A 27,717-nucleotide genomic window follows, 5' to 3' on the forward strand; every position below is an offset into this window, starting at 1 on the left:
ATTTCATTATTAGTTAACAACTATTCACAATGATGCTAAAGAAAATACTAAAATAGTAAAAAAAATAAAAGTATGAATTTACCTAGAGCAGAGGTGCAAACTGTGGTATGCATTCTAAATCCAGCTCATCACCTGTTTTTGTACATAAAGTTTTACTGGACCACAGCCATATTCATTACTTTACATATTGTCTGTAGTTGTTTTCAACTACAAAGGCAAAGTTTAGCAGCTGAGACACATTGAACAGCCACAAACCCTAAAATATTTACCATCTTTTTACAGAAAAGCTCTGCCAACTCCTGGCTTAGAGAACGATGCAATAGTGAAATAAATCATCTCTCTTGCTTCACCCTTTTGGTTTTTTTAATGTGTTGCCAAGTATTGCAGCATTTTTTCAAAAAAAGGATAAAAGGCCATCTTTGTTGTCTTTTTATTAGCATTCGTTGAACACAGTTAAAAATTAAGAACTCTCAATTTTATGCACATGATATAGAGAAAAAAATGACAGAAGAAGATGTTTTATATTTATCAGAAGAAATCTGAAGATGAATTCAAAGAAATAGCTGCACTCAACTCTATTGTGATAGGAAATTTGATTTTGATAACCAAAATCTCAGACTATGATTATTCAGATGGCAACATGCTCAATAAATTTTCTCAAATTAACTGAACCACAGTATTTTTTAAGGAAGAAAAAAAGGAAATATGAGTAGGGTGTAGTGACACATGCCTCAGTGACACTCAAGAGGCAGAGCCAAAGGACTAAGAACTGAAGGCCACCCTAGATTAGAAAACATAGTGAGCCCCCATCTCCAAAAAAAAAAAAGGGGAGAGGGGGGAATATGATGTCCTCATCTACTCTTTAAATAGAAAGGACATCCTCATGGAATACTTTTGTGAGAAGAACAATGTCATATCCTGTTTTGTCAAACAGAAATGAGACTATTCTTTAAATTTTTGTGTACCAAATTTACTCCTGTAACTTGTAAATACACAATGCTAAAGGCACCCATTGCATAAAAAAGCTATTGAGAGAAAACACAGAATATAGAAATTTTTAAAACTCACTGGAGTTAGTATTTTAAGTGATAGAATTATTTTAACTTTTTTTTTCTTTTTGGGGTGGTACTAGAGAATAAACTCATGCTTGCTAGGCAAGTGCTCTACCATGTGAGCCACACCTCTGCCCTTTTTTGCCTTAGTATTTTTTTGATAGGGTCTCAGACCTTTTTGACTGGGGCCAGCCTCAAAACACAATCCTCTTACCTAAGCTTCTCGGAGCTGGGATTACAGATATGTACCACCATGCCCAATTTGTTGCCCACCTCGTTTTCATTAACTTTTTGCCTAGCCTGGCCTGAAACTGTACCCTCTCCATCTCTACCTCCCAAAAAGACTGGGATTACAGAGTGCACCACCATGCCCAGTCCACATTTATGGAAAAAGGAAGACCATAGTCTCCAACAAAATTATTAATCTTCAGAATTGTTGCAATCTGATGATATAAATACAAGAAAGAATTATAAGTTAGAACCCAGTAGTGATATATTTAAAATCTATGAATATTGCATTTTGTAATAAGAACCAGAGTAATTACAAGCAGCACTTAATAGAGGTGTATTTGAAATTTGGAATCAGTATATACAAGATGGGTTTTGTTCCACATACTCAAAAAAGCTGAAGAGGAGTTAACTGCACTCAAAATACTTTCCCAGGGATATATGCCTATATAACCAGGAAAATATGGAGCAAAAAAAAAATTGCTACATTTAAAGTCTTATTACATTTTCTTAAAAAGTTTTTTTTTGGATTATCCCTTTATTGTTGCTTCTACAAGTTATATGCAAAATTAGTTAACAATATAAAAAAATTTAAAAGGTTGCAGTGGAACCAGATGGCAAACAGTGATGACTACTTTCCTGGTGATACAAATTTGATCTTAGCTCATTTTATTTCAATTGTTACAATACTTAGTATTAGCTGCAGAATGGGCATATTTGTATGCCTTTGTCATTTAGTGGCTATGAAAACTCATATACTAAATCAATTCAATAAATGCTTGCTTTCAGGTACTGTTCTAGATGTTGACATACATCAGCAAACAAATCAAAGATCCCTATTCTTGTACTAATCTGGGAAAGACAATAAACATTAAGTAAATTATATTGTGTATTAGAAAATGGTTAAGTACCTTGCAAGGTTAAGCAAACTGCAGTGTTAATTCAGTGTCTAAGAAAGTCTCATTGTGAAGCTAACTTTTTAGCAAAAACTTGCATGACAAAAGAGTGAGGCAAGTAGATTTCTGAGGGAAGATAATGGGCAGAACCAAAAGCTAGCACAATGATCTGAAGAAAGGAAGGAGTCTTGGGGAAAAAACAAAAAAAATAAGCACCAAAACAAGTGTCAAAGCAAAAGTGACAAAGGAGGATGTTGGAAAGAGATGAGTCAGAGAATTAGTAAGGTACCATTCTAGGGTTTTATATGCCATTTGTAATAACTGTGGCTTTAAGTCTGAATAAAATACAGAACATCTACAAGATTAAACAGAGAAACAAACAGGATCCAACTCACATTTTAAATGGATCTCTCTGAATGTGTAGATTAAGGGGAGAAAGACAGACACAATGAGATGAAGTCAGGTTTTGGTGGTGGTCATACTCTAGATATATTTTGATAGCAGAGTTAAGAACATTCCTGACAGGTTGAATATAGGGTATAAGAAATAAAGACAAGATAACTTGTTGCCTTAAAAAATTTGTTTAACCTCTTTGGTCTAAGTTTCTTTATTTGTCATTATAGGCATATGTCAACCTCATCAAAGTGTTGAAAAAAATCAGATGAATATGTATAAAGATAGTACCTAAAATACAGTGCCCAAAAATGCTAGTTATGGAGTGTGCTGTATTAAAAGGCTTCTTTTCTTCTAGTGCCCATCTCAAGAAGTTAGTCCTAGGTCTCTACGTTTTCTGTTCCAGCATCTTTCTGTTCCAGTCTGAGTCTGAGTACAAAGGGTCACATTAGGTTGGATGAGTTGATTTTTGCCATTTAATCAGTTTGTTCAATAGTAAAAGAATAGTAATATCCTTTTACTATGTGCTCTTTAATAGAATCCTGCTGAAAGAATAGATGAGTGTTTTGGTTCTCCAAACTGCTACTACAAATAGCATTTAGCTGTTCTGTGTAGTAATCAGATTGCTTTATAGTAACCATTAGTTATTTCTGAGGCATTTATTGCTTTACAGACATTTTTGCAAAGGACAGCAATTTGAGGTTTGTTCAGTTATGAAACAATAATACAAAAGTGAGGCATATTAAATATTTAAAGTAATTTATGTGCTAAAAGTATACTAGATGTTGTAAATATAAAATATTAAATTAGAAAATTATAAGCACAATTCAGAATTTATGTAATTTGTAGACAAAATTTATGGACTTATGAAGCAAATTAAAATAATCACTAACTCAACCAGTCAACATGAATTACAACTAACCATATAGCAATGAACTGTATGGCAGGATCTGTCATCTACAGGTAAAGCACTCTGACACCTAATAAAAGGCGTCATTAGTGGTTTCTATAATGCACACACCACACGAGGTTGTTTTTTTACAAAGTCTTTTTTACATATGCAGTGCTTAGAACAGTAAGCAGCCATGATCTATCAGAACTGCCAACAAAAGAGGTACATCTGTGTTGACTATAGTTATTAGGAAGTTGTCAAGAAGGAATTGAAACTTAAGATTGATTTTGAACTAGCCATGTTTGACAGACAAACAATGGCATGTAGATAGGAAGGAACACACAGAGATTTAAGACATTTAGTTATAATAAAGGCAGGATGAAGTGGGTGTTTCCTGCTGAAGGGCAAGAGTCATCCAATATTTATTGAATGTCTAATGTAGGTAAGGTTCTAACTGAGGCATGGGGAAAAATAACTAAGAAAAAGGAAAAATGAATGAAGATATATCATTGTGGGACAAGATTGTGATGGTTCTTTACTTTATATTTAGCTTCAGAATAATGATTTCTCACTCACAGTAACTGCAATGAGTTGTAGATATAGCCAACTAAAATTAACTGACTTGTTAGGAGGAAAAATATGAAAAACTTGAGACATTACAAATCACTGGAAAATTTCAGCTGGGTTCCCAAACCTCTTTCACAATCCTTCCTGGTGCCTCTGGGATATTACAATCTCCATTTTCTATATAGGAACAGTCTCCATTTTCTATATAGAAACATCCTTAATCCCTCTTTTGAAGCACCTTTTCTAATCTCTGCTATATCCTTTCCCTACTACATTTCAGAAAGTATGAATTAGAAACAATGTCTAACCACCCTATGCATTAAGCAACAAATATTTAACAGGCTGACTTGTTCAAGACCCATCTTTGCTCTTATGTTCTGAATTTAATTTACTCGTTTTCTCTAGGACTTTGTACATCAGATACTCCCACTCCCACACCCTACATCATTGTAATCTTTCCAGACATATTCACCAGAAAACTATAGGCAAAAAAACAAAGAAAGAAAAACCTAAACCCCTCTTGGCCCTAGTACTCTTCTATTAATGTTTTTATTTCTTTACTTACCAAGTTTATCTAGCTAAGCCTTACTATAATTTATCCATGCTATCTTCACTTTCGCCTCCAAAAAACCCACTCCTTTACCTAATGTTAATTGGCTTCTGCTTCTTTCACTGATTCTCTTATCAAGAAGCCACCAAGGACTTCCTAACTGTCCAGAATGAACATGGGTAGTAATACCTAAGGATTCTCTTACAATTTATTTTCTAAAAAATCTGAATAATCTATATTTTAAATTTTTGTCCTACTTTAATTACATGAATGTTGCATACACATATCACCAAAATGCATTTGAAAATAAAATGCTAATTACTATAAAGTAAAAAACAACACTGACCTGCATTGGTACAGGTTCTTTAAGATAATAACCTTCAACAATCTGTTCTTTTCGGTAGTGATCTATGATGTCCCCAATGCTGTTAAAATAAAAATGACATTGACATAATGTATCTCACAAAAAATATAAATCTTTTAAAATATTAATTAAACCCTGTTACCAAAGGATTATCTATTCACAGGTTTTTTTTTTTCAAACTATATAGCCAGAATATATTCATAAAATAAATGATCATACATCACACTATTTTAGAAAAACAAGAATGTATCCAACACAGGATTACAGACAGGAGTTACCTGTCAGGGAGGAAATGACTAAAAGCCCATGACTTTATTTTATTTTTTATAACACTACTTCAGAGATAATAAGAATGAAGAACTGACAAAGAGATGGCATTTATTTAGGAAGTACATGTATGGTAAACTAATAAGACTTTTTAATCAAAACATTTATACATTTTCCTTTTACTACAGATGCAGGTATGTCATAAAACACATAAATAGCAAGTAAAAGTAGAAGCCAAAAAAGAAAAAAAAACCTGAAGGAAGGGAGGAAAGGAAAGAAAGAAAGGGAGGGAGGGAGGGAGGGAAAGAAAAGAGAGGAAGGGAAGGGAGAGAAGGGGATGGAAGGAGGAAGGAAGGAAGAGGAGGGAGAGAAGGAAGGAAATGCAGGGAGGAAAAAGGAGAGAGGAAAGAAGGGGAGAGAGGGAGGGAGAGGGAGGGAAAGGGAGAGAGGAAGAAAGGGGAGGGGGGGAGAGAAAGAGAGGCAGGGAGGGAGGGAAACAGGGTCCTAGGAAGGGCCAGGAACTACTTTTACCTGTGTGAATATCAAAGGAAAGGCTTACTGATGACTTTGATAAAAACTGTTACCAACTTTTCTACATACCTGGGAAACATTACTAATAAAACTGAAAATTTTAAAATGACATTAATGTATTTTAATGCAAATTTTAGCATGCCATAATGAGGTTTTTTTTAACTATATAGAAGTGTGTTTCTCTATAAACAGCTGGCCATTTTTATTCTCTTAATATTTTAAATCTTGGAATTTTTAAACTTTTAAAATACTGGTGATGAGTATTTTTGAGACCTAGGAACATTTCTTCATACATATCTTGTTTTTTTCCACAGTTCTTCCTATTGAAACAATAATTGGAGTACACATGTATGTGTGTAGCCCAAATATCTTTCCTACTATCATAAAAGTAACTTAAATAAGGTGAATAAGAAAAACAGACAAGATAACTAATAAAAATGGATATGAATAAACATAAGCTGAGTACCACAAACAATATTGAACACAAAGCAGAGGAATGGGATAAGAAAATGAGAGAAGTAAAAAGATTGTAAAAATGACATGGAAAGTTATCAGTTTTTAAAAGAAAAATGTAGTGCACTACATAAATCCAAAACTGTTGAAAGAAAAATGAAAATCAGAAAATATAATTGAAAATAATGAGGGAAGACAGAAGGAAGGGTAGACATGATCAACACATTATAGAAATGTCACAGAAACTCTTTAATTTGTACAATTAGGGTATGTTAAAAATAAAATTAAAATGCAAAATTAAAACTTTTCTGGCTAACTATAAAATGCAATCAATTTTATGTAGTACCTCAATGTTACAATATAATCAAGCTAAAAGAAAACAGCACAAGGAAACTATCATGAACTACAACTACAACTCAGAAGGTCCTGGAGCAATTTTAAAAGTATATGGCAACTGATAAGCTGAACTTACAAGTTTAAAAAAAAAAACTACTCCACTTCAAACCCAAATACACCTAAAGAAACGTCAAGAGAAACAACCAACCAAAATTTCTTACAACACTCCATAAAATTTCTAGCCATGAAATCAGACAAGACTTACATCTAAGAAAACTCAAACATGTTAAAACACAGATTTACTTGTGAAACTAGTCTAAATTTCTAGACACTATGTCCTGTAATTTTAGTTAAGTACATAATACATAAAACTGTGCACCCCTCTTCTTGAACCCTAAGTAAGTGTTAATATCTTTCAAGATGTGACCAAAATCATCTTCCTTCCTTCTCACCATTTCCAGAACTATGCTCTTCTTGCTGATTATAATGCATATTTGATATGTATATCCCAATTTACCAATCTGCATGCCATCTTTTCTAACAGAGCTGAGCACTAACAATGCAGTATTTTTTACTAAGTAGATCAGTCAATAAATACTTTGAAAAATTAAATTTGCTGCTAAATTTTTGCCTCTCCTTTTGGAAGTTCTGAATATAGGAATGTCAAAAGTTATATCTCAAAAATCTCTAATTGAAATAGACATAAATGCTCTCTTAACCAAAAGTCAAGTATATGTAATAGGGTAATAGTGTATGGCAGCATTAGATTTGATGACTAATCTTACTTTACATATTTATACCTAAGCAATAAATGATAATCACAAAATTGTATATTCCTGGGATTTTATTTCAGACATTATTGCTGAAATGGAGAACATATTTTCAAGATAAATATAAAAATTTCCACTTTCTATGTATTGGGAGTCACATAATTTTGGCCTTCCTTTAAAAAAAAATATTAAAACTAGAAACAAAACTTCTGAACTTTTTAAGATGACCATATCCATATATTTTTTAAATGTTTTCATTTGCAAGCCAACAAATTTTGCAGTAATTTCACAAGAAATGTATTTCAAATACATCTTTCCTCCTGTTTCATTATAGTCTTTATCAACGAAGATTATCTTTATATATTTTAGACATTCCCTGTGTTTAGTAAGATTTTTCCATCTTTACAGAACATAGGTATCCCAACAAAGTTTCCTAAGTCAATGAAACAAACTTTCAAAGAAGTAAATATATGTAAACTATTTTATGTTTACAAAATGCTCGCATGAGACTAATTTAGTTAACAAGATATTTTCAATTTTGTATGTTCCAAAACTCCAGAAAACTGGACGACAAAAATTAATTTATAAGAACTCAAATTACAGCTAGCTAGAATTTTAGTGAGGATGTCTAAAATCCAGTCTGTAATGTAAAAAATACTCAGGCAGCTTAATATGAAGTGTTCAAAAGGGCCCAACTCCCTAAACTTTACATCTTTCATTTGACATTTTACAACTGTCTAATGAACTTCTGGCAAGAAACTAGAAGAAATTGTCTTTGGATTTTTTGTTTTGTTTTTTCAGATAAACCAATGGCTGAATCTTTATGTACTTAAAAGTCGAGCTGGCCTTAAGGGAAATTCTAATTGTGATAGAGAATGCTACAGAGGTAGTGAGGCACTAAGCAGGCAAATTGTCAGTATTTTAAAACAAGATTATGCCAGTCTCCAAAAAAGGGAAACAGTTCTATTCCAGCATTATCAAGTTTTAGGCAAGCCCTTTTTTAACCAGAAATGAACAGATTACTTTCTCTTTTCCAGAAAATATACTAACATTTTATTCAAAATTTCCTCTATTATTTTACCTTCTTAAAGTAAATTCATTCTGAGTTTGGGAAAAGTAAAGTTTACTGTGAAGGTGAGAAACGGGAACTGATAATGACATAAGAAACATCAGCTTAAGAACAAAACAATTACATGACAACATCTGTATAAATCTCAGGTAACTCTTAGGGACCCTTTCGTTTCCTATTAAAATGACTCATTGGTAAAAGAATGAATATATGCTCTTTTTCTTAGATTAGATGTTTTGTTCCTCATTCATGTAATAGATTTAACAAATTACTTACAGACAGCTTGTACATAGCTTTTTTAAAGTCACAAAATATTTCAGTAACAAGTTAATAATTGATATGTATGTTTGACAATGTCTTTTCTTCTTGAACATGATTACTACTAAATTGTATTACAAACTGAGGAACTTTAAAAAATTTTTGCATCTGTATTCACGATTTCAACTATCTTTGCCAAAAGTAAAATATAAAAAAATTTTTGTGATTTACCTGTTGTAATACCGGCCTCCCATCATAAACTGATTGTTTGGTGTTGGACATATTTTAAATCGCTGAATATTTTCATTAGTTCGGAAATAAAGTGAATAATCACCAGGAGTATTATCCGAGGGCCTCACAAGAAAACTGCAGACTTGGCCAACTGTAAAAATTAAGCTGTTAGTTTTTAAAGATAATATTTTTAATATTTTCTGCTTTATGATTCCCAATTACCCATGATGCTTCTCTACTATAGCTTGGATATATCTTACCAGCATTATTTCATAAAAATACAGAACATAAATTTTGTAGCAACAACTTTTGCTCAACAGTGGCTATACCTGTCATAACTTGGAAAAAAGAACAGTGGCTAAAACTGCTACATTGCTTATAAATCCCCTTTATGAGAAGACTGTAAAAAGTTAAAGCCAATTTTGCCTAGAATAATCTATACTTAATCAGTGTTTCCAATTAGTGATTAAAAAGTAATACCAGAATCGTACCAAAAACTTTTAAATAAAAAAAAAGTAGATCCAAACAACTGAAGTTTTTGAGTACATTATTAAAATCAATATACGTGCCCTGAATTTCATTCAATAGGTATGATCCTAAAAAAGCATGTAGAATCCTATACCTTAAAGACCCAAAAAACTCTACTCAGAAGCTTCTAGACATCATCAGTAGCTACAGCAAGGTAGCAGGATATAAAATCAACATAGAAAAATCATTAGCATTTCTATACACTAACAATGAGCAAACTGAAAAAGAATGTATGAGAACAATTCCATTTACAATAGCCTCAAAAAAAATCAAATACCTAGGTGTAAACCTAACAAAAGATGTGAATGACCTCTACAAGGAAAACTATAAACTTATGAAGAAACTGAGGAAGACTATAGAAAGTGGAGAGATCTCCCATGCTCCTGGATTGGTAGAATCAACATAGTAAAAATGCGTATACTCCCAAAAGTAATGTACATGTTGAATGCAATTCCAATGAAAATTCCAATGACATTCTTTAAAGAGATTGAAAAATCTACTGTTAAATTTATATGGAAACACAAGAGGCCACGAATATCCAAGGCAATACTCAGTCAAAAGAACAATGCTGGAGGTATCACAATACCCGACTTCAAACTATATTACAAAGCAGTAACGATAAATACAGCATGGTACTGGCACAAAAACAGACATGAAGACCAGTGGAAGAGAACAGAGGACCCAGATATGAAGCCACACAACTATAACCAACTTGTCTTTGACAAAGGAGCTAAAAATATATGATGGAGAAATAGCAGCCTCTTCAACAAAAACTGCTGGGAAAACTGGTTAGCAGTCTGCAAAAAACTGAAACTAGATCCATGTATATCACCCTATACCAAGATTAACTCAAAATGGATCAAGGATCTTAATATCAGACCCCAAACTCTAAAGTTGATACAGGAAAGAGTAGGAAATACTCTGGAGTTAGTAGGTATAGTTAAGAACTTTCTCAACGAAACCCAGCAGCACAGCAACTAAGAGATAGCATACACAAATGGGACCTCATAAAGCTAAAAAGAAATGGTCATCAAAAGAAATGGTCTCTAAACTGAAGAGAACACCCACAGAGTGGGAGAAAATATTTGCCAGCTACACATCAGACAAAGGACTGATAACCAGAATACATAGGGAACTTAAAAAACTAAATTCTCCCAAAACTAATGAACCAATAAAGAAATGGGCAAGTGAACTAAACAGAACTTTCTCAAAAGAAGAAATTCAAATGGCCAAAAAAACACATGAAAAAATGCTCACCATCTCTAGCAATAAAGGAAATGCAAATTAAAACCACACTAAGATTCCACCTCACCCCTGTTAGAATAGCCATCATGAGCAACACCACCACCAACAGGTGTTGGCGAGGATGCGGGGAAAAAGGAACCCTCTTACACTGTTGGTGGGAATGTAAACTAGTACAAACACTCTGGAAAAAATTTTGGAGGCTACTTAAAAAGCTAAACATTGATATACCATTTGATCCAGCAATACCACTCTTGGGGATATACCCAAAAGACTGTGACACAGGTTACTCCAGAGGCACCTGCACACCCATGTTTACTGCGGCACTATTCGCAATAGCCAAGTTATGGAAACAGCCAAGATGCCCTACCACTGACGAATGGATTAAGAAAATGTGGTATCTATACACAATGGAATTTTATGCAGCCACGAAGAAGAACAAAATGTTATCATTCGCTGGTAAATGGATGGAATTGGAGAACATCATTCTGAGTGAGGTTAGCCTGGCCCAAAAGACCAAAAATCATATGTTCTCCCTCATATGTGGACATTAGATCAAGGACAAACACAACAAGGGGACTGGACTTTGAGCACATGATAAAAGTGAGAGCACACAAGGGAGGGGTGAGGATAGGTAAGACACCTAAAAAATTAGCTAGCATTTGTTGCCCTTAATGCAGAGAAACTAAAGCAGATACCTTAAAAGCAACTGAGGCCAATAGGAAAAGGGGACCAGGAACTAGAGAAAAGGTTAAATCAAAAAGAATTAACCTAGAAGGTAACACACGCACAGGAAATTAATGTGAGTCAACTCCCTGTATAGCTATCCTTATGTCAACCAGCAAAAACACTTGTTCCTTCCTATTATTGCTTATACTCTGTCTTCAAGAAAATTAGAGATAAGGGCAAAATAGTTTCTGCTGGGTATTGAGGGGGTGGGGGGAGAGGGAGGGGGCGGGGTGGGGGGAGAGGGAGGGGGCGGGGTGGGGGGAGAGGGAGGGGGCGGAGTGGGTAGTAAGGGAGGGGGTGGGGGCAGGGGGGAGAAATGACCCAAGCCTTGTATGCACATATGAATAATAAAACAATAAAAAAAAATCCACCACACACACAAAAAAGGGGCTGGAGGAGTGGCTCAAGGGTAAGCCCTGAATTCAAGCCCCAGTACCACCAAAAAAAAAAAAGCATGTAGAAAAAATTGTTTTTTCATATTAATATCAAATAAGACTAGCTGGTATCTTTAGTTGGCAATGGCTCTTAGTACTGACATGCTTTGCCTTTCTCTGTTTAAGTACAAATGACATAGAAAACATCAGAATTTAACAGTTTTAAGGTAAGAACAATGAACAATCAAAATATCAGATGTAGTTTTGTCTAAATTTTGTGTAAAAACAGTTATAACAATCTACTAGCTAAGGCACTTCCTAACAGTAACTTCATTTTTCATACAACAAAGTAAAAAATAAACCTCTTTAAATTGAATCTTCAAAGCTTAATATAAGAACAGGCTGAAATGAAAGTGTTTCTAAATTAACAAATCTTAGTAATAAGAATCCATGATAATCTCTTATGTTTCAAGAACAAAGTAAAGTAAGAATTATATGCAAAACTGTACATCCAAGTGCTATATGTAACTTTTCAGGAAGAAAATCCCATCAAATGAACAAAAGAACACATGACCCAAAGAAAATACAAATGAATTTAAGAAATTAAGTTTTGCTCCTTTTCATGTTTACATACCTAAAACAAGAATGGGTGTTTCAAGTATTTGGTAGTGCAAGTTCCAAATATAAATTCGTATCAGAAGTTTACTAAAATATTTTTGGTCCCACCTCAAAAAGTGATGGCTTGTCATTCTGGTTTAGCATTTGATCTCTGTTACTACTAATTAGTATTATCATGCTCTTAATTTGTTTTGAACCACTTAATGTAAGTTAATACATTAAGCACTTCAAAAACTTGCCTCAAATCTTTCAAAGGAGCAAAGTATTCATTTAAAATGCATTGTTTTAAGGCTTAAAACAATTTTACCCAGATCAAATATTTAGTAATCAGAATTATTCAATAAAATAAGCTATTTTAACAAAAACAGAAACCACCAAGAACAAATTTTAAAGAACTTTTAAAGAAAACTTTTAAAGTTACATATTATAGATTAAATTTGTCTCAGATTTTTACATAATATGGATTTCTGAATAAATACTTGATTGGGTATTAAATTAATTCAGACATGAATATTTAGTAAGAATAAATAATGACAAGATGGTTTTTATTTTAAACACTAAACTCAAAATACAAGTAAATTTTTCATTTGATTTCCCTATAACCACAGGTGTTTTGGAAAATGTTAAAAATTAATACATTTTAAATAAGGCTCAATTACATATTTCCACCGGTGTGCACAGATAAATAAAGAATGCTTATTTGCTATAGATGAATGACAAAAACACAATATTTCTCTATTGAAGACTGGTAAATTATGGTATTTATAGAATAGAAAACCACTTAAAAGAGTAATGAAAATTTATATCTGTAGATATCCTGACATTTAAAAAAAGTTTCATGTTCTTTTCTGTGTATGTATATGTGGGAAGATATAGAGACACACAAGAACTTCTAGAAACATACGGAAAAAAACTGTCATCAAGCGTTCCACTGGGGAAGGAAACAGGGAGAGAAGATAGAGTAGAAGAAAAACACTTAACAGAATTTTACACCATAAGTATGTTTGAAAATGAAAACAAAAAAATACCAGCTTCTCATCCCTGGGCACGAAGTTATAACATGCATAAATATTAATTGAATGCTAAAGATTAACACAGTACATAATAAATGGATGGTACAGTTTTTTTTATTCTTTTTAAATAAAGACATTAAAAAAAGGAAAATGAATATATAAGTACCTGTCATTAATAAATTATAAGCTTCTTGTTTGGAAATCTTCCCATGGAACCATCTTAAAAAATAGAACAAATTACAGATATAAATCAAAAGTACTTTTTGCTGCTATCATATGAGCAAAATTAAGCAAACAGTAACTGAAACTTACATATAAAATAAATGCAACTAATCCTATTAGTTCATTATTACATTTGTTACATTTTATAAATTTACTATGCTCAAGTTCAACAAAATACAAAAAAACTAGGCTATCAACTATAAACTATAATTTCCATATTCATTACCAATATAAAAGTATCAATAATTTTAATCTTTATAACATCTGCTATTTACTGGTTTCATAGCTCCTTTTTCTTTTGTGGGTTTGGATAGGAAGGGAGTAGTAGCAAAAGAGCCCATTCTAGAAATGTCCTCTAGAAAAATTTTTTTTATATTTCTTTCAAAATGCATTTTCTTACAATATGTGATATGCTGTCTCTTCTGGTAAAATCAAGATTTTGATGTATACTTTATTGAAAGTCAGAAAATAAGATTGGGTCATGGGAATCAGTGGAAACCAGTATTAAGAACTAAAAGGAAAGAAGGACTTAGTGTTCCTAATTTTATTCGAGCTAAGAGCCTATGAAAACAAATCAGTAAGGTATTTAACCTTTACCTACACATAAAATGGCATCTATTTTTAAATCACTGCTCATCAAAGTACTTAAAATCTCCTCTTATTTACATGAAAGCCTACTGTCTAACTTACTATAATTAACACATATCAGTGCTAAAAAGATAATCCCAGATCACTACTGTACCCAGTTGGCTATATTTTCTTAGGGTCTACAATTATTCACAATAATAAATTATAGTGCAAGTTGGAGAACGAATGTATTATAAGACTGAAACATGTAAGTGCTCTAAAATCTAATAGTACAAGCTTAGAGTCCATGCTATTACTAGTGAAAATGTGCAAATTCAACTGAAATTTTATACTTTCATATGACTAAGAAGTTACACTTTTTTAATTCTCTTTAACAATATTCCAACCATTAGCTCATTAATTCCGATTTCCTATTGCTGTCAGTGTAAGGTGCGAATAAGAAAAAGCAAGTACAGAACAACTAAAGCAGTCTAGACTGTCTTAACAGATAGTGAGGTTCCATATTGCACTGAAGTATATTCTAACTGCCTACTTACTACAAATGCTACAGCAGGATTTCTGTAGTCTGACGGAGAGTCAAATAGATGACCTCCGAACTCAATCCTATTTTTATCTAGCTAGTAAAAAAATGTAATTCAAAGAGACTGGTGTGAAAAAAAAATGATGAGATTTAGAGATGAACAAGATTTTGGCTTTTTATTGAGTCTGGGGTTTGAACTCAGGACTTTGTGCTTGCAAAGCAGGTCCTCTACCACTTCAGCGGCACCTCCAGTCCAAGTTTTTTAACATAAGATGATACCCTGAAGACAAAACAGCAATTTCATTTTCGGAAGTTACTCCTATATAAAATTTGTGTAATTCAAGCACATGGTTTGCACCAGAGATAAAGTATAAGTCTTTGCTCTTAAGAAGTTCCCATTCTCATTACGAAAAAAAAAAAGACAATTATAAAAAATATAGAAAATTTAAAATAAGTGCAGTGATTAGGTATGTGCTGAGGGCACATTTTCAAAGTAACAGAGAAGGGCACCGATTTTTATAGTGTGCAGATGAGATGATGAAGGAAGATTTACTGAATTAAAATGTACTAATTTAGTCCTGGGGTCATGGCTCAATTGACAGAGGCCTGCCTAGCAAGTAGCACAGCCAAAACACCCAGCACAGGACAAAAACAATAAAAATAATAAAGTTACTGATTTAAAAGATATACATGCGTAAGTCCTGGCCTAGGAAGCAACTTGAATAAAGGTGTAAGAGACAAACAGTATCATGCAGTGGAAGATCTACAACTGCAGAGTACAAGACTAGAATGAACTAGTGATATGACTAAGAGATGCGAAAAACAATTACAGATAGTCTTTGTAGGCTCTGCTAAGGTAAAGGCTGTAGAGAATCAATTATGGAATTTAGGTGAGAAAGTGATACATCAGATACACATTTTAGGTAGATTTAGCTAGCTATTGGAAGAAAGGATCTGAAGAGACTTATAACAGGAAACCAACTTGAAATTCACTGTAACATTAGGTATTAGTAAGAGATTAAAAGAGCCTAAAGTAGAATACTCTTAAGATTGAGTAGAGGGCACACATTCAAAAAATATTTTAGGAGATACATCATTAAAACTTGGTATTGCCATTATGGAAATAGGGAGCTCAAAGAAACTCAAAGTTGTATAATCTATTTAATCTCAAAGAGGTCTACTAAGGACACTTTAAGAATTTAAGATACTTCACTGTCATAGACTCTGACTTAAGAAATTAAAAAGACACATGCATAAAATAAAGAACACAAATTTAGCTTATGCTAAATACCAGATAAGAAAGTATAAAGTTAAGAAAGTGGGAGACTGGACATGTATAAACTAAGAAAACACTACCCAGTGAAAGTGGAATTTATACTTGACACTGAGAAAACTGGATGAACCTTTAAAATATTTATAGGTATTGTTACCTGTATTTTAAAAAATAAATCTACACTGCTGTTTTTAAGTAAGGATAAAATTATATACTGCTTGAAAATCAGATGGATTTCATAATACTAGACTCACATTCTTGCACACCAACTTGGTCATCTTATAGCAAGCAAAAACTTTCCAGTTTTCTACTTCCCAAAATCTTTCCTAATACTAAGAATGAATGTGAGTTGCCATTTATCACTATTCTTAGATTGTTACTTTCTGACACAGAAGGGAAGTAAGTCTTACGTACCTTCATCTCTATCAAAGAGGAAAAATAATTAAAGATCAAGATTATTATGTTTGAGGGCTGAGTATGGTAGCTCACATTCATAATATAAACTATAAGGGAAGAAGAGATAGTAGGATCCTGGTCTGAGACTGATCCCAGGCAAAAGCATAAAACCCCTTCTGAAAAATAATTAAAGCAAAAGGGCTGGGTGGTGTAGCTCCAGTGGGAGAGTGGTTGCTTAGCAAGCATAAGGTTCTGAGTTCAAACCCCAATACTACCAAAAAACATTACTAGGTTTGGCAAAACACAGGAATATCTATACCTAATCTGCTTCATTTGCTTGCATTATCTACTAGATGCCTCCAACCACGGAGGCATTCTGATGAGAATTTGCCGCTGGTGATACAGATAGAAGGGAGACTTCGAATTAACACAATCAGCCAGGTATAATCTCACTAATGGAGTCTCGTGTATAGGTATACAGAGTAAAAAAAATGAACTCAGAAAATATTACATTTTCTACCTAAGGAATGGCAGGGAACTAAAAAAATGTAACTGTAAATGGAGTATTCTGTTTATGTTCAAATGTTAGAAAACAGGAAAAGCAAATGTTTGAGGCAATCCTTTAATTCTATCCATAAATACTGACAGGATAGTTAAGGGGAAAAAAATGTATTTAAAGGCCATCAGAAGATGAATAGTATATTAAAATAGTCCAAATAAAATAGAATTGAGTTTAATGGTTAAAATCTTTTAAGGAAAACAGAAAACATAAAATCAGTCTAGAAGATTATGAAAAAATCTTGCTGAATCTTATTAGAATTTAAAGAACTATGATTGGTCTTGAAGTAAAGTTCTCAAAGAAAAATAAAAATCTTGAATCAAAAAAAATTCATCAAAGATGTGGCCACAAAAATAAGGAATACTATGAGTAATCAATAAGAAAATAAAGAAAAATGTGAGGATTTGTGACAATGACTAATATTATTAATGTAATATTTACCAGAAAGTCTTCAATTTGGTGATACAAGAGTTATATATAGGTATAGGCCACCTTTCGCCTTAAGAAAATATTTACACATCATTCTTTGAGCCAAATAAAAAAATTTGCAAGTCCAAAAAGTCTTTTAAAATATTTTCGGCCAGTTTTCCAATTAGTAGGTTTACAAACTTTTTCCCTTTAATAATTAACACAAACTCACATTTTGCCTTCATGTGGATCTTCTTCCCGGCCCTAAAGGGAAGACATTAAGACAGTATTTTATATAATTAACTATTACTCTACTTTTATTAAACTTCATTAAAAAATCGTATCTTCAAACATATGTCCACAATGCTCTTCACATTTATGTGTATAAGAGAAAAAATGTTTTTGTTCAAGAATTTCCTCTCTATATCTCTCTGTTTTGCTCCTCTCTCCTTGCTGCCATCAGTCTTATCCAGGCCCTCTTTTTACCACCCCAACCCATTAAAAAAAAATACTACTAAAGTAGCCCAGCTATACTACAATTACCTTTTTTGTCTCAACCTACTACTTCAATCTGGATTCATTAGTTTCAAATGCATCTTTGCCCTACATTAAGAAAAACCAAACCAAATAAATAAAATTTTTAAACCAAACTTTTAATACCTCTCTGCTGCCTACAAATACTTTATTCTGTAACCAAAGTCCTTTATACCAAAGTACTCAAGTCTACATTTCCTGTCTCATACTACCAATTCTCTAGGTACCTATGCCATGGACAAACATTTGCTAATCTACATCATCACCACTGTAGATTATTTTTTATTTTTGTTGTTATTAGAATGTCCTTTTTACTCACTGCTACCTACCTATTGCATAAAATCTAAACTATCTGGGTAGGATCTACTTCAAAAACTACCCTCCTAAGTAAAGCATTTTGAGCCCCTAAAACATAAATGTCAACAGAAGACATCCTTCTTTTATTATCTTCTGAACTTTACCTTACTCTATTCTACATTCCAGTTTTTTTTAAATACACTAGTGTTGTTCATTCCACAATAGTGGCTATCTTAAGGTATAAGCTATTCTTAATATTAACACCTGCCACCACTACCACTATAAGCCCCACCTCAAAGCTACGTACATAACTGTCACTGTGTATCTGTTGAACTATACTCCTAGTAACTAACACAGTATGTAGCCCTGAGTTTTCAATAAATAAATACAAAAGAATAGAAAAATAATCTTGGATCTCATTCATCAAATATTTGACTAAAATACTTGACTAAAACATTCCCTAAATGCTGCTATTTACATGGCAGTATGCTAAAAGAAATAAGTGTGCAAATGAATAGCATTATCATTGCCCTCCTGTACAACAGGTTTATACAATAAATTAATTTTATACAGTATAACTGAAATGTAGACCCAACAAAGTGCTATAGAAACACAGGAAGAAACAAATTAGCCTAAGAGAATCTAGAAAGGCTTATATAAAATATCTATAAAAGAAAGGGTGACATCTGAACCGAGCTGATAAAGATGAATCAAACTTTACAAGGTAATCTTAACAAGACAGGAGTGTCAAAGAAGGGGGAAAAGTACAGACTTAGAGACATTTATCTACACAATGTTCCTCACGTTTTTGTGTATATGAGAAAAGATGTTTCTTTTCAAGAATTTCCTCTCCATAACTCTGCTTTACTCTTCTCTCCTAATTGTCATTGCTCTAATTCAGGTTCTTTCCCCATTTTCCAACTATTAAAGTAGTCAAATAATATTTACTGAATGCCTGCTGATGCCAGACACTAGTCTAGGCAATGGGGATACAACAAAAACTCCTAACTTCACAGAAGTACATTGTACAATTAAGACTAAAAGTATAAACATGCTTGGAGAACACTAGTTATTTTAGAGAAGGAAATTTCTTAAACCCAACTACTAAACAAATGCCTGAAACATCTTCACAATCTACATAATGTCCAAATGGCTTTTCAATCCTAAAGGAATTCACCAACTTCCAATGAAGACCATTACCATAAATTATTTTAAACATTTATGCCTAACTTGCAATTACTCTACTATTAATCTGTAGTATGACTATATTCATTTTTAACAGCCACATCATACTGTTCACTTAAACTATGTTGTTAACTTTTATTTTTCATGTTTCGTATCTATATTAGGTAATGTGCCCTTATACTGGACTGGGCTATTATTTATCATTTTCCTGCAGACAATGGGTAACTTTCGCTTATCCTTATAACGTTTATTTTATTAAAGTTGATCCAGAATTTCAAGAGTCCAAGAAAAGTTTGTACTTTTAATTCCTTTAAATAATCAGGATAGGAAAGAAGGTAGTATAGCTTGGAGAAGGAAACCAAACAGAAAAATTCTAATGAACTTTTGTAAGAAAACCAAAACAGACAGTAAGATGTTTCAGTTTGAGCACTCTGAGCACTTTTTATCTATAAAGAATAAATCTCTCCCTTCTACAGAATACACAATAGTATTCTAAGCATTAGAAGTTCTAATCCCAGCTCTTTGGCAAAGTAAATTTGTAAGTACAAGTTTAGAACGTATCATGACATTTCCTCCACTACTGCTACCTTTGCCCAGTTTGCTTTACTTCTGTGAATCAAGATCTGGTGGTCAGAATAGGTAGACAAGAGAAATAGCAAAAAAAAGCATGCTCTACTGCCATCTTTCTGGAGAAATAATCAAAGCACCAGTTTCAACATATTACTTAGGACTGTGGCATAATTAAAAACAGGAGCTTTGAAGATTATGCAAGATAACAGAAAGCCATTCTGTTCTGCTAAACAAATCTGAAAGGGAAGACTGAATTCCAAAATTAATATAATATAATGTTTAATGTATCTCTGAGATATTGAGCACTGTCTCCAGAGCACAAATACTGCTTGAATGCTGACCTGCTATCAAAAAAGGAACACGTGATAATTTACACTGTGTCCTAAGATGAACAATAATGCATTATGTGATGGCAAAGAAAAATAGAGAACTATTCAAAATGTATGGCCATGGGATAATATATTTGCAATATAACTGAATTTTTCCAAGGTTACTGGAAAACAATAGATGGGTAGAAAATAAGAATGTGAAAACAAAAAATGTACAACCATTTGAGATTCTATTATTAGTCTGACATAATTTCATCTTTCAGAAAGATTGAGAAAACAAAACAATGATCAAAACAAGAACAAATGCTAAGACATTTTTTATTTCACATGAAACATCATGAAAACTTTCTGAAAATTGGTAGCTACACCTTACATGATAGCTCATTTATTTTCATTAGAAATAAATATTTACTAACAATAAATACATTTTAACAAAAAATTCACTATACTTATGAATTAAAGTCTTTTAAAAGAAATTTACTCATAGTTATTACCCTAAGTATGGACAAAGTGCCAAAGTTTTACAAAATACTTGGAATCTGAAATTCAAAAAGAGTAAAACTTACCACCTCTTCTACCAGGTCTTCAACAATAAGTCCTTGCTCATCTGTTCTGAGATTTGTAACCCACATCCATCCATCTTCTAATTCATTATGAACAATGAACATATCTCCTTTTAAGAAACTAAAGTAGCAAATATGAAGTTTTTTATTAAAAAACTTAAACATGGAAATTTGAGTAGTCATATACCACAACACAGAAAAATGCAAAGGATTAGTCAAAAGCCTAGATTTTTGTCCTGTTTATATCATTAACTATGAGGCTGAAGATTCTTCAGAACCTGAATCTGAAATTTCTTTATGTGTAATATGGGCTTGATAAGCTCACCATCACTACCTAATTACTGGATTATTAGCAGATTCAAATTAGAATTTTTATAAACAGTAAGTAAATACATATGTATTACAGGTTTTGGATTTTAAGTTTCAAAGCTATTACTCTTTCATATTTGGGTTAGATAGGAAATGAAAAGCAAAATAAATTTAAGTGATAACTATTTATTTGTGACAGGATCCCCCTGTATATTCCAGGCTGGCCTCAAACTCGCCATACAGCCTAGACTGGCCTTAAGTCATGTTCTTCCTGCTTCAGTGGCAGGAAGAAGCATTTTAATAGCCTTTTCAGATAATTAGATATTTAATGATATTATGCCAAAAACTCCAAAATGGACACCCTCTTGAAGATTAGTTGTAATACTAATCTAAAACTATGTGTCAAGGAACTTGCTATATGTTCTTTAATAACATCCACTAGTCTGCTTCTGTCTGGATCTTTTGCTTATTCACAATTTTGTAACATCATGCATTGATCATTTAGAAAATACTGGTACACTTGAGCTATGCATATGCGTATATTCTAGTTGTTCACACATTATTCACTCTCAATACATTTTCGTCTCTGACAATTTTGGAAACCTTGAATTGACCATCAGAAAAGTAAGATTGTGAGGTTGTCAAATTCCTGATGGTCAATTCAAGGTTTCCAAAATTGTCAGTTTTTTGTTCAAAAACTCAAATTTTGACATTGCAACAAATTCTGTCAGTACTTTTCTTGAAGTAACAGCTTTACTTCGTTACTTTTGAAGTAAAAGTGAAACACTCAAGTGTAAGCAATGATAGTGTACTTATCATTCCGTAAAAATTACTAGGCACAAGTAAATTGGTAAGCACTAAAGCAGCTATTAGTTTCTCTCAACTCACTGCTTTTTCTCAAGTCAGGATACTTTAGTACACAGCAGAAGTGGGGTCTTTGTTGTTATCATTGCTGTTTTGAAGCAGGATCTCACTATGTAGTGAAGGCTGGCCTCTAACCCCAAAATCATCCTTCACCAGTGCTGGAATTCCAGGCATGCACAACGCCAGCAAAGCCTCTATAGAAGTGTTTTATCTTCCCATTTATTATAAAGAATACCAGAAAGATGTGTACAAATAACTTCACTGCCTCATCAAGGACATTCGGTGAAATTATTTTTGATAAAATGCAATGTCTGTAAATGAAAAATACTGTACACTTCAATTCCACTACCTTAATTTGTAAGGGACCAGCACTTTTACCATCCAAAGCTTTTGCATTATCATTATAAAGTCACAGTGAAAAAGGCAAATGTCTTAAAATAATTATGAAAGTAATTTTGATCTCATGGATTGTGGTGGCTACTTTTATGTATCAAGTTGACTGGGCTACAGGGTACCCAGATTAAACACTGTTTCTTGTTCTGTAAGGGTGTTTCTGGATGAAATTAACATTTCAATCAGTGAAATATAGGTATACTACCCTAGAGTATACTACAGTCTCCAAAGTGGGTGGATCATATCCAATCCACTGAGTGTCTAAATAGAAAAAAAAGGGGGAGGTAGGAGGAATAGACACACACACTCCCCCAACTGAGTGATCTGCACCATTCCCTCTCATCTTTTCCTGTCCTCAGACTGGAAGTTCCACTGACTTACATGGTTTCAGGCCTCTGAACTTGAACTAAATTATACCACTGGCTGTCCTGTGTCTGCAACTTGCAGATGAAAGACCACAGAATGTAAGAGCCTCCATAATTTTGTGAACCAATCTCCAATAATAAATCTTATTCTCTGGAGAGCCATAACAATCTCAAGGACCACTGCAGTTACATGGAATACACTTTGAGAACAATTGTTATGGATAACCACACTGGGGATTTACAAATTATCTAAAACTCCTAACAGTAGTTTCCTTCATTAAATGCATTTCTTCCTTTCTCTTTTTTTTTACTGGCCCTCCTAGCTTACATGACTAATATTTATATTTAGTCAGTAAGATAAGACGAGGGGCCAGAGATCAGGAGGACCAAGATTTAAGGTCAGTCCAGGCTAAAATAAATGAGACCCTGATCTCAAGCAAGAATCCAGATATGATAGTCATGCCTATAATCTCAGCTACACAGGAGGTCCAGGTAAAAGGATCGTGGTCCATGCCCTGCCTCAGGCAAAATGTGAGACTCTGTGTGAAAAACAACTGCAGCAATAAAGGGCTTAGCAGTGTGGTTCAAGTGGTAGAGGCCCACCAAGCAAGTACTAGGTTCTGAGTTCAAACCCCCCCGTACCACCCAAAAAAAAAAAAGAAAAGAAATAAAAGTCATTATTTAGAAGACAACCATATAAAAATGGAATTGTACTGAGATTCAGATTACTGAATCTTTTTTTGTAATACTGTATTTCCAGAAATTTCTAGTGCCACAAAAATGTTTTCACTATATTTTAAAATGCACCTCACTCCTTTTAGAATAGCTAGCATCAAAAACACCACCAACAACAAATGTTGGCGAGGATGCAGGGAAAAAGGAACCCTCATACACTGCTGGTGGGAATGTAAGCTAGTACAACCCTTTGGAAAACAATATAGAGGCTTCTTAAAAAACTAAACATAGATCTGCCATATGATCCAGCAATACCACTCGTAGGGATATACCCAAAGGAATGCGACTCAGGTTATTACAAAGGCACCTGCACACCCATGTTTACTGCAGTGCTATTCACAATAGCCAAGTTATGGAAACAGCCAAGATGCCCCACTACTGACGAATGGATTAAGGAAATGTGGTATTTATACACAATGGAATTTTACTCAACCCACAAAGAATGAAATTTTGTCATTCACAAGTAAATGGATGGAACTGGAGCACATCATCTTAAGTGAAGTTAGCCAGGCTCAGAAGGCCAAAAATCATATGTTCTCCTTCATATGCAGACATTAGACCTAAAACAACTGGAGTAATATTACTTGACATGGGTCACACACTAAGGGGAGAACACATACAGGAGGAATAGGGAAAGGGAAGGAAACATAAAACTTGAATGTGGCTGATGTGTCCACTGTAGAGGAGCTAATAAAGTAATCTTAAACTGACAAAGGCCACTATAGAAGGTGACTGGGAAGTAATGAAGAGGTCTGGTAAAGGTGAACCAATGTGGGTTGTAATACACATGTGCATGGAAGCAATGCTAGCTAGGAATCTCTCTGTATAGGATCTTTATCTCAAGCTAGCAAAAATGCCATTTCTTTCTTATTATTGCTTATGTCTTCTCTTCAACAAAACTGGAAAAGAGGGCAGAACAGGTTCTGCCTGGAAGCAAGGGGAGGGAGGGAGGGAGGGCCAGGGTGGAGAGATGACCCAAACAATGTATATACATATGAAGAAATGAATAAATAAAAAAGTAAATAAAATGCAACTATTGATTTCAAAGAGAAACTATATTATCAGTAATTATTCAGAAATAGCTTTAACATTTTAAAGAAATGAACTTTCTATTGAATAATTTGATTATCAAATTACATAATCAATTGAATTATACAGAAATTATAAAAGTGAAAACTATCATGTAATATATTCTGAATATTCTTAAAATTGAAAATTACCCATACATTTTGTAAAACAGAAGCTTAATTATCATCTCAATAGAATTTATAGCTAGGACATAAATATCATGGGGTAATAAAAATTTTTAAAAGGATAAATTATAATAAGAAGATTCTCCTTACTTTGTCAGAGATATGATGATAAAATCTAAGTTACTCCTCTTGTCATTTTCACTGTGCTCACCCTGATCCAAATCCCAAGCTAGAATGGAAAGTCATCCCAAGGGTGTGGAATAATATTAAAGGCCCTTTACATTGCTACAGGCTATTCCTCATATCCCCACAGCTTCCTACTTCAAGAGCAATAAATTTCAATGTCTAGCTCTTTCACAGGCCTATTTCAAATGCCTATGTTTGAGAAATATTATAAAATACCTTATTTCATCTGTGTCTGGTACTTTTGTATAAGGCAGAATGGCTCGGACACGCCTTCTATCTTCTACTGGCTAGAAAGCATTAAAAAAACAATTTACAAAACATACTCCTTGTCTCAAAGTAAAAGAGTTATGTCCAAAGTTAAAGCCAATAAAAATCCACATTATAAATAAACTCCATAGGATCATTCAAATAAACCTTATCTAAAGCTTAGAAATGCTTCTTGCTTCTATTCTGATGTTTTTACAAAATATCTTTTTAAAGTATAACAAAACTTTTATTCTGGTAATATGAATGATCATTTTATTTTAAATAAATTACATGGGACGTATCTCGAGTAATTTCATAATTAGCACTATGAAATCAGCAGTCACTCCTTATGCATTCAAAAATGTTAGGCTGTGAACATACAAAATTATTCCAAAAATGTTTAAATTTTAGTTTCTTAAATATAAAATTACAAAGAATACTTTTTTAAAAAGTTGTTGGTTTTGTTCTGCATTACAGCCAGAAATAAAATTTAATACAAATATAAATATAATCTTTAATTATAATAAACATCCTGAGAGACTGAACAAGATCAAAATCCATTATTAAAGTGAAAATAATAAAGCCTTGTAAGATATTTCCTTCAAGTTTTACTTGCCTCTGGTGGTGCAACTGGATAAAGTAATTTTTCTCCTTTAAGCAAACAAGAAACATGACTGTAATAACCTATTAGGTCTGACAGTGACGAAAAACGTCTTCCACCAATGTAGTAATCTCCACACATAGCAATAATCCTATTTGGAAAAAAAAAAAAAATCTTTATAGCCATTACTTTTCTTTTTTTTTTTTTCTCTGTAGTGCTGAGTTGAACCCAGATCCTTATATATGCTAGCAAGCACTCTATCTCTGAGCTACATCCCCAGCCCCTAAAGCCAATTTTCAAAACGAAGTTTCAGAAAGAAATTATAAATGCAAATTTCCATACTTTTTATTTTAAACATATCCCTGTATTAGAAGGGAAAAAACGCCACTTATTGGCTGGTGCCAGTGGCTCATGTCTGTAATCCTAGCTACTTAGCAGACCGAGATCGGGAGGGTTTGAGGTTAGTCCAGACAACTAGTTCGTGAGACCCCACCTCAACCAATAGCTGGGCACAGTGGGGCACACCTGTCATCCCAAGCTAGGTGGGAGGCCGAGATCTCGAAGATCACAATACCAGGCTAGCCCAGGCAAAGAGTAAAACCCTATCACCAAAACTTACCAGAATAAAAGAGGTAGAGGCATGGTTCAAGTGATAAAGAGAGTCTGCCTAGCAAGCAGGAAGCCCTTAGTTCAATTCCAGTACTGCCCCCCCCAAATAAAACATTTATTAATATCTTCATCATAGGCAAATTATCTGGGGTTGTATATGCATTTGATATGAATCACATCATTGATTTATAAACCTCAATTACTTGAAAATTCATCCTCAGATACATTTCCTTCACATTCCATATTTAAGATTTTCTTTTTTTTTTTTTTCTCGAGGTACTGGATTTTGAACTCAGGGTCCTATGCTTATTAGGCAAACACTCAACTACTTGAGTCAAACCTCCAGCACTCCATATTAAAGGTTAAATTAGCAATTTTAGTAATTTTCCCTCTGGCTAAAAGTAACTCACAAACTTGTAATTATATGAAGTATAATAATAATTTCACATAAAATTATTAAATGATATTGTGAAATTATATGAAGGTACACGTTATATAAGTTTACCTTATTCTGTAAAGAGAATAAGGTGCTCTTAAAGTTTATGTAATATATAAAAAGCAAAGGATCAAGAATGTCTTATCAGTTAACATTCAATTTCTCCCATATAAAGAAAACTGAATGTGGTATTATATGTTAACAAATTTTTATATATCATCTATAGAGCTGAAAAGAATGTGAACAAAGAGTTTCAGGATAGTGAAGCAAAATGAACTAAAGGTTCAAGTCCTGATTTTTAAAGTGTTTCCTTTATCTTCTGTTACTCAGTCCAAGTCAATATTTCTTTCATTTCAACTTTAAACTATTTTCAAAGTTTATTTACAATTCTTTATACTTTAAAAAGTGATAAATATATTTGGGAATTAGCAAAATAAAGGCCAATGGTAATGTTTTTAACCAAAAAAATTGAAATATTTCAACAGCATCTAGCTCTACATCACTGATTAATCCACTTAAATGAAAACAAGTTTCTTTCTCTAGTATTTAGTCATTGAGTCATTTGCTTTTGTGAAAGCAGATATATTAGTGAATACTGCATCAGAACAGAGACAAAGACTTACCTAAAATGGTTGACAACATTCGTCTGGCTAAGAAATGAAAGTACAAAGGAGCCCGGCCTCCGATCACTCTCTCTTATAAGGTAGCTTCCTGACTTCCCCGCTTGCCTAAGGCGTTCTTCTGCTATAGTTCTATCAAGTTTTCCATGATACCACCTAGGGGAAAAAAGATAAAACATTAAAGTAAAAATAGCAACCATAAATGTACTATGCTAATTGAAAAATGTAACACTAGAAGTTTTAAATATCTACATGTAACTTAAAACATTCTTTATTATTCTGAATCAATTAAAATTGTAACTAGTCCTTTCAGTTTCTCAAAATATTCCTCTATTCAGTTTTTAACTTGTTCTAT

At 33.1% G+C, this 27,717-nt stretch overlaps 1 protein-coding gene across 1 annotated transcript in view; it reads right to left on the reverse strand.

Moving 5' to 3' along the window:
• Positions 1-27,717, reverse strand: part of Rasa1 (RAS p21 protein activator 1) — a 92,597-nt gene that overhangs the window by 31,917 nt on the left and 32,963 nt on the right. The window contains exons 2-9 of the mRNA XM_020176691.2: positions 27,366-27,518; positions 25,713-25,848; positions 25,067-25,137; positions 20,809-20,926; positions 17,560-17,591; positions 13,528-13,580; positions 8,858-9,008; positions 4,925-5,003 (exon numbers count right to left, since the gene is read on the reverse strand). Coding sequence (XP_020032280.1) covers positions 4,925-5,003; positions 8,858-9,008; positions 13,528-13,580; positions 17,560-17,591; positions 20,809-20,926; positions 25,067-25,137; positions 25,713-25,848; positions 27,366-27,518 — 793 coding nt within the window. The remainder of the gene's footprint in view (positions 1-4,924; positions 5,004-8,857; positions 9,009-13,527; positions 13,581-17,559; positions 17,592-20,808; positions 20,927-25,066; positions 25,138-25,712; positions 25,849-27,365; positions 27,519-27,717) is intronic.

The sequence above is a fragment of the Castor canadensis genome, chromosome 6, assembly GCF_047511655.1.
Source record: "Castor canadensis chromosome 6, mCasCan1.hap1v2, whole genome shotgun sequence".
In the NCBI taxonomy this organism is placed as follows: domain Eukaryota; kingdom Metazoa; phylum Chordata; class Mammalia; order Rodentia; family Castoridae; genus Castor; species Castor canadensis.